This window comes from Hyperoodon ampullatus (assembly GCF_949752795.1).
Source record: "Hyperoodon ampullatus genome assembly, chromosome: 3".
NCBI lineage: Eukaryota > Metazoa > Chordata > Mammalia > Artiodactyla > Ziphiidae > Hyperoodon > Hyperoodon ampullatus.
This window is the reverse complement of record NC_136916.1, coordinates 179,580,408-179,597,638: the sequence shown is the minus strand read 5'-3', so window position 1 is coordinate 179,597,638 and position 17,231 is coordinate 179,580,408. Positions and strand designations below refer to the sequence as shown.

The window sequence follows — 17,231 nt, the reverse complement described above, 5'->3', positions numbered from 1 at the left end:
AGTATTAATTTAACAACCTACAGATCTTTAAAGATCAAAAGCTCAGTGCAAAGATCTGTATGCTGAAAACTACAAAACGCTGAGAAAAACCAACAAAATCTAAATAAATCGTAACATAAGATATCATGGATCAAAACACAGACCGTCAACCTTTTTCGGTACAGGGCCAGAGAGTAAATACTTCAGGCTTCGCACGACAAGAGGCTAAACCAAAGGTATCACTTAGGTATTAACATAATACATTTCCACAAACATTTTGCCAATGAAATTAAAATCAAAACAATAATAATTGAGTATACTTTTTTGTGATAATCCTGGCCTACTAAGGAATTCTGTTTTGGGGGAGGACAATTTGCTTCATCGGGGCTCAAGTTCACGTTCTGGATCATGAAAACCCATCGCAACGTCCCTGTTAATGCCGACCCGTGACGCGGCCTCTATGTCTTTCTGCACAAAAAGTACCCAAACAATGATATCCATCTGCAGGCGTGAAATTTTCATTGAGCACACTCATACTGGACTCTCTGAGATTTCTCTCGACCTTTTCCTTTCAGCATTTGGGCAGTGAAGGGTGAACCCAGCAGGCCCCGGTCGTCCACACCCTGCACATCCAAAGGAAGGTGTGGCCCCTGACCTGCTCCTGGGAGGTCACCCCAAAGCCCCTGGAGGGTCCTGCCTGATGGGAGTCTTTGCCCACCTGGGGGCACAGGCCACACAGACCACGCCGACAATGTGATCTGTGGTGGGCCAGAGATCAACCTGACCTCCGGAGGGCTGGACACTAAGGCCAGCCACGCTGATGGTTAGCCATGGCTATGTGACCAACCTGGATAAACACCCTGGACACCGAGTTGCGTGTGGTCTCACCATCTGTGGCCCTGAGAGAGGCCAGCTGGAAGCCTTGACCTTTTTACCTTTGCTGATTCTGGTGTGTATCTTTTTGTTGTACTAAACTCAGCCATGAGTGTGACGGCTTTGCTGACCCAGAACTGCAGCAGGTGACACAGTACAGACGGTGGGGCAGCTCCTCAAGGCAGCTAAGTGGCTTCTGAAACACAGAAACCTCCTTCGCACTTGCACTGCGGCCCAAAACACAGCGTGGGGACTGTGGCCTGAACTCAGAAAACATGCCCGATGCAAATCTGGGTCGGAATGGAGATCCCATTTCTCGTTTTAACATCTGACAGTAAGAAACTGTATAAAGCAGTTTGTGATTCAAACAACGTCAGTCATCACCAAAATGAATGTACCACAGTATAAGTTTGCAGTAAGTGCCATTTCATGTAATTTTCAGATGAATTCATAAAGGACCATTATCAAGTACGCAGCAAAAACTAATTTCCAAAGGCACTCAGTGTTTGATACTCGTGGTTGAGAGTGGTTCTTCTCATTCTGAAAAACTCTAATTTCTGCCCCGAGTTTAAGAAATCACAGTAAAATTTAACCACTGCTACGCCCTCAAGCTGCTGCATGGTAGGGCAAGTCAAGATATTCAGCTTCCACCTTTGTTTTTGGCTGTGTTGGGTCTTCACTGCTGTGCACAGGCTTTCTCTAGTTGCGGCGAGCAGTGGCTTCTCTTACTGTGGAGCACAGGCTAGATCTCGGCGTGCGGGCTTCAGTAGTTGCAGCACGCGGGCTCAGTAGTTACAGTGCATGGACTTAGTTGCTCCGCGGCATGTGGATCTTCCTGGACCAGAGCTCAAACCCGTGTCCCCTGCACTGGCAGGCGGATTCTTAACCACTACACCACCAGGGAAGTCCTCAGCTTCCACTTCTGATAAAAATTCCCAGAACTGATGACGGCTAACTCCTCGAGGTCAAGTGCAGCTCACTGTTGACACAACAGGTTGGGTGAAGCACGAGACTAAACATTTTGCACAAAACGCCTGCTGACAAGCAGCCCGACAGACAACAAGCTTCAGGCACCTGATGTGTTAACAAGCTTTGTCCAGGTGTCCAGCCAAGCCCTGTTCTGCTCCATACACCAAATTCTGTTCGCGAACATAGCAGTTTGTCCTACGAATCAGCTCACGTGGGTATGGAGGCTGAGAGGTCAGATGATCTGCCGTCTGCAAGTTGGGGACCAGGAGCCAGTGGTGAGAATCAGCTTGAGTCCAAAGGCCTGAGAACCAGAGTCCAAAGGCTGAGCACCAGGAACCCCGATGTCCAAGGACAGGAGAGGCTGGATGACCCAGTGCAACGAGCAGGACGCCAGCCCCTTGCCTCTCCGCGCCATCAGGCCTCACAGACTGGACGCTGCTGTGCTGGGAGGGCTCCGATCCAGGCTGACCTGTCCCGCGACGCCCTGGCAGCCGCACTGGAAACGACGTCCCCCCGGCTCCCTGGCCGCCCTGAGCCCAGCCGGGTGGACACAGCGTCCTAGTAGAGCCCACTTCAGTCGGCACGAGGTTCGCATTTTCCCCACTTCTTTGAACGTCTCGGCTGTGCCTGGTCCAGGCGGACTCTTCACAGAGGCCGGTCTCCTCGCGGGGAGCCCATCCCGCGCACCCCGCACCCACTCCCAGCCCCTCAACCTGGGCAGCCAGCCTCCCAAAGGCTGCTCCTCGGCCAGCTGCCACCAGCACGACTGAATGACGTCACCACCAGTAACCGGCTTCGCCTGCCCGGCCGATAAGCGAGCAGACCCTGTTGGAGGCTCTTGTCCGGTTCGCGAACTTCCGTGAAGGAGCCCTGCGGCTGCACCCACACACGCTGCGTCCCCTCGGCACGGCGCTCATGCACCTAAAGCCACCACCTCCCAAGCCTGGGTGCCCTGCTTGCTCGGCGGGGACAGGGACGCAGACAGGGCTCCGAGCTCGCGAGTTACGACACGTAGATGTGATTCGCAATGACGGCACCGCAGGTGGGCAGGTGAGCAAGCGAGGTGACCTCACCACGGCTCGACCACACTGAGGCCCCAAAGCAGCCAGAGGACAAACGCAAACGCACCAGCTCGGCTTGTTCCAACGCGACTTTATTTATGGGCACTGAGATTTGAATTTCATGGAATTTTCATGTGTCCTAAAGTATTCTTCTTTTGATTTTTTTTTCCTCAACCATTTAAAAATGTAGGAACCATTCTTAGCTCATGAGTCACACGAGCACAGGCAGGGGGCCGCAGCCTGCCAGTCCCTGTAGCAGAGGAGTCAGTCCTGGTGAAGATGCCAATTTTCCCCCAAACCGATCTCAACCATAGTTTCAATGTGATCCCAATCAAGACTCCACAATTTTTTTTTCTGTAGAAACCAATAAGCCAATCCTACACTTTACATGGGAAATCCGAGACACCAGAATAGGCTAAACAATTTGGAAAAAGGACAAAGTCAGAGAATTCCCTGGCGGTCCAGTGGTTAGGACCCTGCACTCTCACTGCCGAGGCCCCGGTTCAATCCCTGGCCAGGGAACTAAGATCCCTCAAGCTGCGTGGCACGACCAAAAAGAAAAAGAAAGAAAAAGGACAAAAGTTGGAGGATTCCCACCCGATCCAGATTTGCCGTGAAGTTACAGTAATCCAGACGGCGTGGATCGGCACAAGCATGGCCGCATCAGTGGAAAAGAGAGGAGGAACAGAGGGAACCACGGCAAACGGGCTGGACCAAGGTGCCTACAGGTGGGGGGGCGGTCAAGACGTTAACAGGTGGAGATGGACAACTGGACGTTCACACGCAAAAGGGCAAGGAGCCGAGAACCGTCACCTCTACCACACACACAAATGAACTCAAAATGGGTCCTACGCTTGCAAGTAAAACCTGGAACTATAAAAACTCTACAAGAAAACAGGATAAAATCTTTGTGACCTTGGGGTAGGCAGACTTCATACACTTCTCTCTTATAAAAGAAAATTTGCAAAATACATATCTCGTAAAGAACTGAAATCCAGAATATAAAAGAAACTCTCACAACTCAACAGTAAGCTTCTTTCCAATTTTAAAAACCGGGCAAAGGATTTGTCCAGACGCCTGACCAAAGGCACAGGATGGCAAATAAACACGCGGAAAGGTGGCCAGCAGCACGGAGGCTTAGGGAAACATGAATCAAAACTCAAGTGAGATGCCCTGTGTGCCAGTCAGACTCCTGTGCAGAGGACCCAGGACCCTCAGCATCGCTGCCAGGGGCACAGGAAAATAATGCCACCGCCTTGGAAAGTAATGAGGATGCACTGCGGACAGGCGACTCCGCCAGGCAGCCCCACCCCTGGGCACTTTCACCCACGAGAAACACCCATAAGAACATACGTTCACACTCAAAGCTGAGCACAGGTGCTCGCGGTCGGCTTCACTCAACCACCAAAACTGGAAATAGGGGATTCCCTGGTGGCGCAGTGGTTAAGAATCCGCCTGCCGATGCAGGGGACACGGGTTCGAGCCCTGGTCCGGGAAGATCCCACACGCCACGGAGCAACTAACCCTGTGCGCCACAACTACTGAGCCTGCGCTCCAGAGCCCGGGAGCCACAACTACTGAGCCCACGTGCCACAACTACTGAAGCCCACGTGCCTAGAGCCCGTGCTCCGCAACAAGAGAAGCCACGGCAATGAGAAGCCCGCGCACCGCAACAAAGAATAGCTCCGCTCGCCGCAAGTAAAGAAAGCCCATGCGCAGCAACAAAGACCCAACGCAGTCAAAAGTAAATAAATAAAATAAATAACTTTTTTAAAAAAATTATATATTAAAAAAGACTTAGAAATGGCCCAGCTGTGGTCTGAACATCAGGTCCTTCCAAAAGTCACGCTGAAATCCTAACCCCAAAGCCATGGTATCTGGAGGCAGGGCCTTTGGGAGGTGCTTAGGTGGGGCCCGGAGTGGGATTAGTGCTCTTACAGGAGACCCCACAGAGCTCCCCAGACACTGAGGCTGCTGGAGCCTTGACCTGGGACCTGCAGCCTTCAGAACTGCAAGAAGTTGGCATCTGTTGTTAACCAGCCCCCAGTGGCTCATGCCTTGTTACAGCAGCCTGAGGGACCGAGCCGGCCCCAACGTCCCTCCGCCGCTGAATACACCTCGGTACGTCCATTCGATGGAACCCATTCAGCAAGCAGAGGACTAGCCACCAACACGAGGACAAGTCCTGAACGTGCTGTAGCCCATGAGGGAAGCCAGCGTGCTGCGTGACACCCTGTAAAGCGGATCTGCAGCAACAGGGACAGATCGGGGCTGCCAGCACTGGGGTGGGGGGCAGGCGGGCCGACTACAGAAGGCAAGAGGGACGCGCGTGGGTCGTGGAAGCGGTCTAACCGCTTACCTCCCCCTCCGGCCTGTTTAGGACCACATACGTGGAAGCGTGTGCAGCACTTACACAACGGTGTGCGTCCGCCCAACTCAAAGAACCGCACACATAAAAGGGTGTTGAAAGTGTACTTCAATAGACCTAACTTTAAATGTAAAAAACACACACAGGCCGTTCCCGTCTGTCTCAGTAATGACGTCCCCTAATGTCACCACCAACACTGAACTATCCTGAGCTGAGCCATCGCCCCGCAGAGAGCTCAGGGTCAGGGTCCCGTCAGCCAAGGGGTACCTTTCCATCAGCAGATCGACACGTAACCTGGCCTCTGTGAGTATCCGGTACGTATCACGTCGTCCATTCATGAGTGTCGGGCCCGTGGCCTCCCCGCGCTCAGGGACACTGGGCGCATTGCATGGCTACGCTGGGGGGCACTTGAAACACCGAAATCTCCAACTAAAAGCTCAAGAATTCAGGTGGCATAGGGTCCTAACAGGCGGGGGACCCATCCCTCGCAACTCCACTGCTTTCACGTCAACCTCAGGCGGATTCGCAGAGACAATCCGTGAGGACTGATGGGGCTGGACAGGATGTGTCCGTGGAGCAAGTGGGCGAGCTGGTCACAGCCTGGGGGCCGCGCGAGGGGCGCCGGCGGGGACAGAGGCCCCACGAGAACACAGGCGCACACCCCAGGAGGGCCACCAGACCCGTCAGCATCCCTCCAGAACCGACTCCCACCAGGGCCCCTGGGGCTGGAGACCCCGCGGCGGGAACTACGGGGCGCCTAAGGAAGCCGCACTCCTGACCCTGCAGGACCAAGTCCGCTTTCACCTGCTACACCTGGGCCCCCCCGAGCCCAGAGCCAGGCCGCCTGCACATGGGCCCCATCCTGCTCCGCTGCCCTCACCCCGCCGGCTCCAGCTCCGCAGCCAGGCCTCCCGCGCACACAGCCCACTGGACGGAGGCCAGACCCTGCCTGGAGAGGCAAGTGGCCGACGACCACGGGGCCTGGCCTCCCTCCAGGGGCTGGAGCACAGGGTGGAGGCTGATGGCCGGTCACGCGGGCGCCAGAGGCCGGGCCCCAGGCCTGAGCACGGCAGGTGTCCCCCACATCTCTACAGAGGGACGGACAGAGCCGCCCTCACCCGCACGCCAGGGAAAGCCCGGCCGGTGCCCACGGCTGAGCTCACTGGAGCACGTCCCCCCCTGCCCTGGGCTGCACCCAGTCCCCTCCCGCGGGCTGCACCGCCTCTCAGAGGCGACCCCCAGGGGAGCCCCGCCCGCGCAGCCCGAGGAGCCCACTCTGCCCGACGCCCACAGACGGACCCTCGGGGAGCCAGTGTGGCCGCCTGGACCCCCGCCTTGCAGAGGGCAGGGAAGCGGCGGGCCTGCCCTCCAGGGGTGCTGAGCGCAGGGCCCCCCTGGGCGTGCCGCAGCCATGCCCCTCGCTCCCGAGGCAAGCAGCCCCCACCTCCGGTCACCACTGTCACACGCGTCACCCAGAGGAACCTGGGCCTCCGTCTCAGGGGCCCGTGCCCAGCTGGGACCCCCGCGCAGCAACAAGAGGGCCAAGACCCAGTCGGGGGGCAGTGGGGGGCCACCCAAGGGCGGGGCCGGATCACGGGGCCCCGAAGGTGCTGGGAGTTGACCCCCCCACCGCAGGAACCACTAAGTAGTTTGAAGCAGGGGAGACGGAGCAGACCCGCTGCTCAGAAGGGTCATCTCCTCAGGCAGCCAAAGAATCGCAGCCAGGAGAGGGTCAGGGCGCTGCAGGGCCGGGACAGCAGGCGTCCCACGAGAAGGTACGGCTCCAACCCGCGTCCCACTGACCGGGAGCGGGGAGGCCGCAGGGGCCTGGCCAGCGCGAGACGACGGGCAGCATCTCCGAGGCCACCCCTGGCAGCCCCGCCTGCCAGGCCCTCCCCAGGAACCGCACCCCGACGTCAGCCTGGACCCCCCGGCTGTGGAGATGGCACCAGCACCCTCGTCCGTCCACACAGGGGCCCCCAGAGCCCCGGGAAGGCTGTGCCCGCTGCCATAGGACACGGGCCCCCTGCTCCCTGAAAACAGACGGACAGGGGTGCAGGGCGGACAGAGAGACGGAAGGCAGGAAGACAGGACATTGTGTAGAACATCAAACTCTTGAGAGAAGGAAGGCTGAGGGTCACGGGGGGGGTCCTCAGGGCACCCCACCACCCTCACCCCACCCCGAACTTCAGCGGGAGGCAGCCGAGAGGAGGGGCCCCTGTGCTGACCTCACCCAAGCCACCCTTCGGGCCCCACATGTCCAGCACCCACGTCCACACATCCAGACACCCTGGGAAGGCCACTGCGCACTGCAGGGGTGCCCGCCCCACCACGTGAGAACGGCACCGCCTGCCCCAGCACGTCCCTGCTGGCCCCGCACAAGTTTGGCATTTTCCCGCGTGTGGATGTCTTACCTAGTCAAAAGTTAAAATTAAACAAAGAAGCATTTCTGACAACAGGACAGGATACAGATGACAAAGACAAAAACAGCAGGGGCAACGGAGACACTGTCAAGCTGCCCGGAGGACTAGGGTGTTCCTGTCACCTTTTCAAAATATATTTTTAAAAATCAACTATCCAAAAGAATGGGGGTTAATTTCTTACAATGATAGAAGAAAAAAAAGAGACGAGACCTGAGGGGAGATGGCTGCAGCCCGCCCGTTAAAAACACACCCACCGCCCCAGTGACCGTGGCATCGGGTGGCTCCTGGCTGTTGGTTTTTGCTTTCTGTCCTGAAACATGACAGCACGTCTCTGCACAGAGACAAAAAGAGGTGCCCGTGGTGCCCTCAGTCCACGGCTGGTTCCAGAAGACTGGCCAGGTGTCCCCACTCCCCACACAGAGCACAGACCCCAGAGGAAGAGGGGTCGTGGACCCTGACCCCGCCACCCACGTCCAGGCCTCCTCCACCACATTTGCTGTCGCCGCCGACAGCAACCCTCTGTCCAGGCTGGGTCACTTCCCGGGGAAGAACCAGGCCCTGTAGCCTCCCAGGCTGACCCACTCCGCCCAGCCAGTCAGCTGGCACGAAGCTGCAGCCATGCCTTCGCCCCGCCCAGACATCCTGGCAGGGCCTCAGGACGGCCTGCCAGGTAGAATGCAGGACACCCAGAGAACGCTGGACTCTGCTAACTACTTTCTAGTGCGTGTCCCTCCCATGCGATATTTGGTACAAACTTACGCTAAGAAATTGTTTATCTGAAATCCAAACTGAACGGGCGTCTTGTACTTTCCTGGCTGAGTCTGGCACCTTTGGAAAAGGTAGAGCGTCCTGAGTGGAGACAACGGGGGCGGCGGCGACGGGGGCTTTCCCAGACTCTGCTCCTGCGGTGCTCCCCAGGCCAGAGCAGGTTGTCCAGGCAGGGCCAAACCCCAGCAAGAGAGGGGCGTACCTTCCTCTGTCTGGGCCCTGAGAAATCCAGACACCGCCCCCCAACCCCGAGCAAGCAGCACCTCAGGACAGGGTGCCAACCTGCCAACACCCTGCCCACCGGAACCACTGGCCTCGCAGACCCATGGGGCAGCGCCTTGAGATTCCATACAGAAACTGGGGACGGAACTGCAGGGACCAAGAGGGAGTCCAAGTGGAAGCAGTCCTGCAACGCAGGCCCTGGGAGGGCCTCCAGGACACCCTCAGGGGGACACGCAGACCACTCCCCTGGAGGAGGCACTGCAGGACACAGAGATCCTGGTCAACACCGTGGGGAAACTGAGGCACGGGAAGGTCTGAGGGTGGTCAGGCCCCTGCTGACTTCGCAGCCAGATAGGTGGCTTGAAGCCCACATGTCAAGGAGTGGACACAAGTGGAGATCGGGGCATCCACAGCCTGGATGGGGCAGGGACAGCTCCCCTTGGAACCAGTCCCCACAGGCAGGCACAGTGGAGGTCCCACCCACCGAGGCAGGAGCTGGCAGAAGCGCCTGGCAGCGGGTGAAAGCACAGCAGGGGCCAGCTGAGGGCCTCCAGCCCCCGGCCGCCGCCACCTCCTCCTGCAGCCTCCGTGTCTCCTCCATCCAGGAGATGGGCGCCTCCGTTCTGCGGACACTGCTTCGTTTATTCAGCATGCCGACGTGACCGCAGGGCCAGCGCCTGGGATGGGAGGTAAGACCACACCTGCCGAGAGGCTTCTAGCTGGCTAAACCCAAGGGGGCACCGGGCGAGCTGGATGGTGGGCAGACCGGAGGGGCCTCAGGCTGCGCAGGAGGCCAGGAGGGGTCTGCACTGCGGAAAGGTGGTCCAAGAGGGCACAGGTTCGGGGAGCACTGAACGGGCAGCTGCAAGAGAGGCAGGAGCCCTGGGCTGTGCAGCTGGGGTGAGGCAGAGGCCGAAGCTACCAGGGCAGAGAAGGCGGCTCGGTCCTGGGGGTGGCCCTCCCGCCTCCATCCACAGATGGCCGGCTCCTGCTTGGAGTGGCGAGGCTGGGAAATGAACAGGACCCTCCCGGAAGGGCCCCTACACTGCAGCCTGCTCCCCACAGGTGTCCGCCAGGGGCCTGAGCTACACGGGGTACAGGCCCCCGTTCCCATGACCACCTCTGAGCCAGAGAGAGCAAGGAAGGGCCTGATGGCCGGGCAGGTGCTACACTGACCCACTGCACAGATGGGGGTGCACGCCCAAGGTCACAAGGCTGGCTTGGCACTCGGGGTCACCTGGCCAGCGACAGCGTAGACTGAGGACAGAGGAGACTTGGAAAGCGAGGCCAGCGCCGTCCTCAGCCCTGACACACTCCACCAAAGATGGGCAAGTGAGCATCTCAAAGTCTCAGAGCGGGTGGGCACCTCACCTCCCTGTGAAGGACCAGCTCAGAAACCCATGGAAAACCCGCGGCACAGCCTCCCGGCGCCCCCGCCCCACGAAGTGGGGCAAGGCCCAAAGCCGGCGGCTTCCTGGGGCCCAACTGGGAGGACGAACAGCCCAGGAAGGAAGCCCCCCAGGGCCTCAGCCAGCTCGGCGACCCCCTAACCAGGGGGCTATCTGCCCCTTCTGCACCCTTGCAAAGCACCTCCCTGCTGGGCTGGGGAAACAGGACGCAGCAAAAAGTTTGGGGGTGTCTTAGAAAAGCATGCTCGGGGTGACCACAGGCTGCTGAGGACCCGGAGAGGGAGCCCTGCTAGGGGAAGCCCCCAAGCACACGCCCGGCCCAAGGGGTAGCTCTCAGCCGCCCCTGGACTCCCACGCGTGGGGCTCCCCACCCCAGCACCCGAGCCAGCCCTGCCTGCCCCAGTGGGCACTCCACACGCCTGCGGCCCCCGAACTCCCGCTCCCAGGAGGGCAGCCAGCACCCCCCCCCCCCCCGACCATGTGCTCCTGCTCCGCTCCGGGGTCGGGGGCTCCCGCCAGGTCGCTGGCCCAGAAAGATGCTCTGCGACTCCAGGGCCTTCCACAGTTCCTCTGAAAGGGCCCAACAGGCTACACGGTCGGTTCCCAACAGGTGGGCAGAGCCCCCGCGTCCCTGGTGCGCCGCTCGGCCACTACCCGCACCGGCTCATGAGGGCCGGCCGAAGGGGTCACTTCGGGTTGGGATGAGCATGGCCGGGGCAGAGGTGGCGGTGGAGGAACGGGCTGCTCAGAAAGGGGGGGAGGGGAAGGAGATGGGGTGGGGTGCAGAAGAGTGGGGGAGCGCTGCCGGGGGAGGGGAAGGACGGCCCAGCCGGGACGGCCTGCAGTGGGGGAGGGGTGCAGAGGCGGAGGGAGGGGACCAGAAGTGGGCCGATGGGGGGGCTGGGCCGTTGGGGAGGCGGGCGGAGGAGGGGAAGGGGAAGAAGGGAAAATGGGGGAGGGAGGGACACGACGGGGGATCCGGGCACGGGGTGCAGAGGGGACCCGGGCGGAGGTATGGCGAGGCCCGGGGCGGCGGTTTGGGACCGAGGCAGGGAGGGGAGGAGAGATGGGGGACGGAATGGGGCCCGGGGGGGATGGGGACCCGGCGGGGACTGGGGGGATGGGGGCCGGCGGGGCCCGGGGTGGCAGGGTCGGGCCCGCGGCGCATAACGGCGGCGTCGGCGGCGGGCGGACAGGCGGCGGCCTTACCTCCGACCCTGTACATGTTGGCGGCCATGTCCGGCGGCGGCGGCGGAGGCCGCAGGCTGGGCCGGGCTGGGCGCGGGGCTCGGCGCGGGCGGCCGGGAAAATGGAGGCGCGCGGGCGCGAGGCGCGGGGGCGCGGGCGGGCGGGCGGTTTAAAGGGGCCGCGCTGCTGCTGCCGCCGCCGCCGCCGCCGCTGCCGCCGCCGCCGCCGCCGCCGCCGCCGCCGCCGCTGCCGCTGCCGCCGCCGCCGCCGCCGCCGCCGCCGAGGCCGCGCAGGGACCGAGGGCCGCGGTGCGGGCGGGAGAGGAAGAGGAGGAGCGGCCGCTGGGAGGGAGGGGCCTCAGGCGCCACCGCCCACCGCGCGGGCGGTTACCCGACCCGCGGCCGCGCGCTCCCCGCCGCCCGCCCGCGCCCCCGGGGCTCTTCCCCACGCCCCTCCCCGCAGCGGCCCCCAGCAGCCGTCCACGCCGGTCCGAGTCCTTCCTGGGCTTCCCGCTCCTCTTTCCCACCCTCCCGCCTGTCGCAGGGTCCCCTCCGAGTCCCCCACTTCCCTGAAGCGCAGCGGCCCAGCTGCGGCCTCTTGACTCCCGGCCCGGCCCTCTCCGCTCACGCCAGGGGTCTCTGTCCTGCCCCACTGCCCAGCCCCACGCCCCGCCTGGGCAGCGGCGGCGCCCCATCCCACCTCCGTGCGGGCACTGCCTCCCTGGACTGTGGCCTGAGGAGAAGGCCAAGGGAGGCGCGTGGCCGTGCCCAGAGGACCCTGTGCAAGGCCCCGCCTGAGAGCGGGGGTCCTGCAGGCCTCTCTGACACAGCCCAGACCCCGCGGCTGGTGGGGCGGGGGGCGGTGCGTGCCCAGAACAGCGAGTCTGGACGGGCCCCTGTGGGTGAGGCACCTGCCTGTCCTCCCCAGGCCTGGCAGAACCTGCAACCGAGTGTGAGCTTAAGGTCCGAGGATGGTGGGGAGCGCGGTGGCCTGGGCGCACCCCGCAAGGAAAAGCAGTGGGTGCAGGGGGGAGTCCCGGGTGGAGAGAAGCGGGTTCCCGGCCACGCTGGGAGCCAGGACCAACCTGGCTGCTAGGAGGCCAGCGGAGGGAGGTGTCGGGGCCCCCGGGTGACTGCCTTGTCCACTCAGGGACATCCCTTCGAGACACGGAGGGGAGTGGCGAAGGGGTGGAGCTCAGGAGAGGCCCCCGGCCGAGCACCTCCGCCGTGATTGAGGGCGGCTGCAGGGGAGGAGCTTAGGGCTGAGGATATTTAGGCAGGTTCCCCAGTGGGGGGCGCTGGCCGTGGAATGGTCTCCCTCCCCCCAGGCCCCGTCCGAGCTTCGTGACCTGCATCTCCTCGTCTGGACAGCGAAGCTGCAGCATGAAGTCCCCTTCCACCTACACCTAACAAGTCGACCATAAAGTTAGTTACGAACCACCGATAAGTACCCAGGCAGGGCTTTCAGCTTTCCGCAGGGCCGCCCGCCTGCCAGCTGCGAGGAGAAGCAACAAAGGGCGGGGGCTGTTCTCCTCCCAGGACGGGGCCGTGGGGATGAGCGGCAATCCGGGCTGACCTCCCCCGGAAGCAAGGCCACGGGCCGCGTCTCAGGGAAGCCGCTGGAATAACAGGTCTCCCCCCTCCCAGAGCAGAGTGACGTCTAATAAACCCTCGGGAGACAGCACAGAGCCCCCGCTCCTCCGTTGGCTTCCCACACTGCTTTCCCCTCTCCAGACTAACAAAAAAGGGGGATTGCATGCAATGCCCAGCCCTTACACCAGCTCCGCGGCAGGCCTACAGACCCGAGACACCTTGCAAAAAAGACTTAGGAATTCACCCATTTAGTAGCAGAGGAAGTAGACATTCAGGAGAGAGCCGGGAGGGTGTGTGAAGTTGTGGCCACGTCCACGGCCGCAAGGACAGCAGGGGGCGGGGGTGAGGCGCAGCGGAAGAGACCCGAAGAAGCAGAAGACAACTCCACAGCAGCCCTGGAATCTTAGGAGCCTGACAGAACGGGAGGTCGGTCATCAGAAGTCAGAGGGTAGATGGCCGGACAGCGGGACGAGAGCAAGGGTTAAGAGCTGAGGAAACACAGTTCCTCAAAATCCCGCCGTCGTCGCTAGAACAAGAAACGGCGAGGGGCAGGATGTCGGGCGACTAATAGGGAAGGCTGTGCGGTCCAGTGGGGGGCGGGGGAGAGGTGATAAACGTGACATTACGGGCCTTGAGGACAAAGTGATGAGGGTCAGGGGACAGGGTGATCATAGTGGGGGCACTGTTTGGAGAGGCTGGGACACTGGTGAAGGAGGGACCCATGGGAGTCCAACGGTGGGTGAAGTGGCCCGTAGGCCACTCGACGGGGCCGCATCCTTGTGCAGGGCCTGGAGAGTCCCGAGTGACCTGAGCTGACCTCTGGTGAGGGATGGGAGTAGCAGCAGCAGGTGTGGAGGCAAGAGGCCTCAGAGGGAGGCATACAGTGCCAGAGGCCGTGCTCGGTTAGAAAGGAGACTCAGAGACTCACTACAAGAAAGTTCCCCCGGCGTCACCTGGGAGCCTCCAGGACCACGGTGGGGCGCAAGTCACACGGAGACCCACCTTGCCTGCTTACTGAACTTCAGGGATTCCTAGAAGTGTTTTTTAGAGAAAGCATGTCACATACAAAGACAAAACCCCAAGTTGGCCCTGCTCTCTCCGGCAACATTCAAAGCCTGAAGAGCAAATCGCGAGGCTAAGAAAGCTAAACTGAAGAATCCTGCCCCGGCCAAGTTCTCATGCGTGTTTAAAGGCCTCAGGGAAACATTTTTAAACCTAGAAGAACCTGAGAAGTAAAGTTCTTTAAAAATGTGAAAGCTGACCTTTAAGACAGCCAATAAAGATGTAATTGAAACAAAGACTGAGTGGGCAGGTGCTGGCGGTGAGCTCGGCCCCCCAGTGGGATGCAGATATGACACGTGGCACGCATGGGACGGGAGTGACTTTGCAAGGTGGGCCGGGGCCAGCGGGGAGGTGCCGGCACCCTTCACCGTTCAAAGCCCAGCATCGGATGGACGCACACCACCCAAACCCCAGTGACACCCATCTCTCAACGTTTGTTGTAATTTCTAAAAATAATCTTAGCAAAATCTCGTAAACTTGGGGTGAAGAAGCGTTCATCTAATTTCAGCGATCATGTTTTCCCTTAAAATTAAATTTTTAAAAATTTGAAAGGAGAATTCTACACTTATTCTGTATTTTTTTAAAGATTTTTTTTGATGTGCACCATTTTTAAAGTCTTTATTGAATTTGTTAACCATATTGCTTCTGTTTTATGTTTTGGTTTTTTGGCCACAAGGTATGTGGGATCTTAGCTCCCCGACCAGGGATCGAACCCGCACCCTCTGCATTGAAAGGCGAAGTCTTAACCACTGGACCCCCAGGGAAGTCCCTATTCTGTATTTCCATATATCCTCTCGCCTCTGCCTAGGCCTTTAGAAATATCTGAACTACCTCCATCACAGCGGTCCTCTCGATAATGAAATTGTGGGCGAGATTTTTAAACCTTATTGTTGGATTGCTGAATAGTGAGCAAGTGTTCTTGTAAAGCCAATGAAGTCATTTTTTTCAACCAGCAACACTGGGCAGTGACTGTCTGCGGCCCTCGGTAGGGCATGAACCACACACACCTCCCAGGCGCCCTGCCAGCCCTCGGGGGTAGGGGGTGCCGTGCCCTGTGGGCTGGGCTTGGGGGCTCCCCTTTCTGCTTGGGGTGTCCAGAGTGGCCTCTGCTCCTGCTCTGAGCCCACCTGATCCACGAGCACAGGCGGGTGCTAGGGTACAAGGGAGACCACACAGGAGGGTGGCCGTCTTCTCTGCCACAGGAGAACCTACGCAGACCCCCTGCCCAGGGGTGTCACTGTGAGTCTGGGGAGGTGCATTGCTCCTCCTAGACTTCAGGAAGGGACCTCCCGGTTGGGAAGCAGAGTAAAGGGACGCTGCAATGTCCGCTGTCAGCAGGGACCGGGGGCGGTGTCCTAACCAGAGTGGTGCTGTCTGACCTGTCTGCTGTGTGACCCCCTCCTCTCATCCGGGTTCCGAGGCCCCCTTAGACCCTCCTCTCTTCCAGGGGCTCCCAGCTGGTTCACTGGTGACGTTGGGACCCGGTCATTCTCAGCTGGGGGCGGGGGGGAGCGTCCTCTGCTCTTGGGATGTTGCGTGGGCCCCAGCCTCCAGCCACTCGATGCCAGAGTGCCCCTCCCTCCGACATGTCACATCTTCACCCCAAACCTGTGGCCATGCTGGGTTACACGGCAAGGGGGGAGTTGGGGTTGCTAACCAGGTGGCCTTAAAATACTATCCTGGGGTGTCCAGGAGGTCCATCATCATCACAGGGTCCTTAAAAGCGGAGGAGGAGGTGCTGCGCTGCTGGCTTTGAAGATGGAGGACGGGGCCCCGAGCCAAGGCGTGCGGGCGTCCCGAGGAGCTGGAGAAGGCTGGGGCCCCCAGCAGGAAGGCAGCCCTGCCCACGCCCTGATCTCAGCCCAGCGAGACCCGTTTCAGACTTCTACAGAACTTAGCGTCCATGGATTTGTGTGAAGACACTAAGTCTGCGGTAACTTGTTAGGGCAGCGATAGGAAGCCAACACACCCAGGGTGACAACGAAACCATCTCCGGCACTGCCACCTGTCCTGGGGCTCCACGCCTTACCGGAGTGGGCCACGGGCTCCACCAGGGGAGCCCTGCGACTTCTGCTGATGTGGTGAGGAGTGCTGGGTGGTCCCAGTGGGGGAAACCTGGTGCAGAGGAGAGGCCCTGAGACCAGTCGCAGGACAGAGGGCCGGCCAGCCCAGCATCCTGGACCCACCCCATCCAACTGCGGCCTCATGAGACACCCTAAGTGAGACCAAGAGACGGGGCAGGGTGAGCCCAGTGAGGCCCTGGACATGAAGTCCTTTAAGGCCCCTTGGGGCAGAGAACTCCACAGCACTTGTCACCTCTATCGTAACTGTTGGCACTTCAGCATGGGAGGGGGTCCTCCTGGCCAGCATGGAGCCTGGCCCAGAGCAGGTTCTGGCCTTTGACACCTACTCCCCACTTCACCAGGGTCCCTGAGGAGGAGGGGGAGGGAGTCGTGGTGTCCCCCAGGGCCCAGCCTAACCCTCACCTCCACCCTTCTCCCCCACGTCTTAGGACACCTCCCCCAGCCCCAGCCTCCACCCCACATCCCTGCGGCCCGCCACTAACCCTAGGGGTCTAGGGATCCTGAGAAAGGCACGGGCCTGGAACAAGATTATACTCAGGGGACCCCAGAGAGAACGGGGTGGGGGCCTAGCTGCGTGATCTTGGAAGGCTTCCTGGGGGAGGGGCCTGCGCTGAGGCCAGGATGGGCAGGTGGGGTCGCAGCACCTCAGCAGCTGGCTCTGGGAGGGAGGCAGAAACCCGGGCGTTGCCCTCACCCTGGGCCTGGGGGTGGGGGTTGATTACGTCATCTTGCCCAAAGCCCCCTCCCTCACGGCCACCCACACACGCTGCCCCCAGCCAGCCCCTGACTGTCAGTCCCCGAGTCCAGGGGCTGGCACTGCACCTGCTGCCCTCATTCCACCCGCCTCCACGGGCTGGGAGCCTATCATCACCCCCCTTATTCCCCTCCTCCCACTTGCCCTTCCCCTCCAGCTTGGTCTCCCCAAAATGCAGCCCCATGTCACCCCCCGCCCACCCCTCAACCTCAGGGCACAGGCAGACACCGTGGCAGGCCAGGGCCAGCTCCTCGCAGCTACCCCGCCCTGCCTTCTCAGGCCCTGTCCCGCTACAAGCTCCCTGTGCAGAGACGGGGGGCATCACCTCCTCCAGGAAGCCTCCCTCTGTGTTGGGAACCTCCTTGGCTCCCGCAGGCTCTGGGCTTCTCCCCATCACGGCATCACCCCCGAGTTACATGTGCCCCTGTGGGCCTCCTGGAGAGCCAGTGCCCCTGGGCTGGGCGGGCACCAGTACCAAG

The 17,231-nt window shown here is 60.7% G+C and overlaps 1 protein-coding gene across 1 annotated transcript in view; it reads right to left on the bottom strand.

Annotated features, from left to right (window-relative positions):
• MTA1 (metastasis associated 1) overlaps positions 1-17,146 on the bottom strand; it is a gene marked incomplete at its 5' end in the record, with an annotated part of 44,057 nt that extends 26,911 nt beyond the window's left edge. The window contains 7 exon segments of the mRNA XM_079699224.1: positions 11,282-11,449; positions 11,787-11,992; positions 12,345-12,500; positions 14,922-15,065; positions 15,625-15,728; positions 15,944-16,029; positions 16,953-17,146. Of these exon segments, the coding sequence (XP_079555350.1) occupies positions 11,282-11,449; positions 11,787-11,992; positions 12,345-12,500; positions 14,922-15,065; positions 15,625-15,728; positions 15,944-16,029; positions 16,953-17,146 (1,058 nt within the window).
• Between the last annotated feature and the right edge of the window lie 85 nt (positions 17,147-17,231).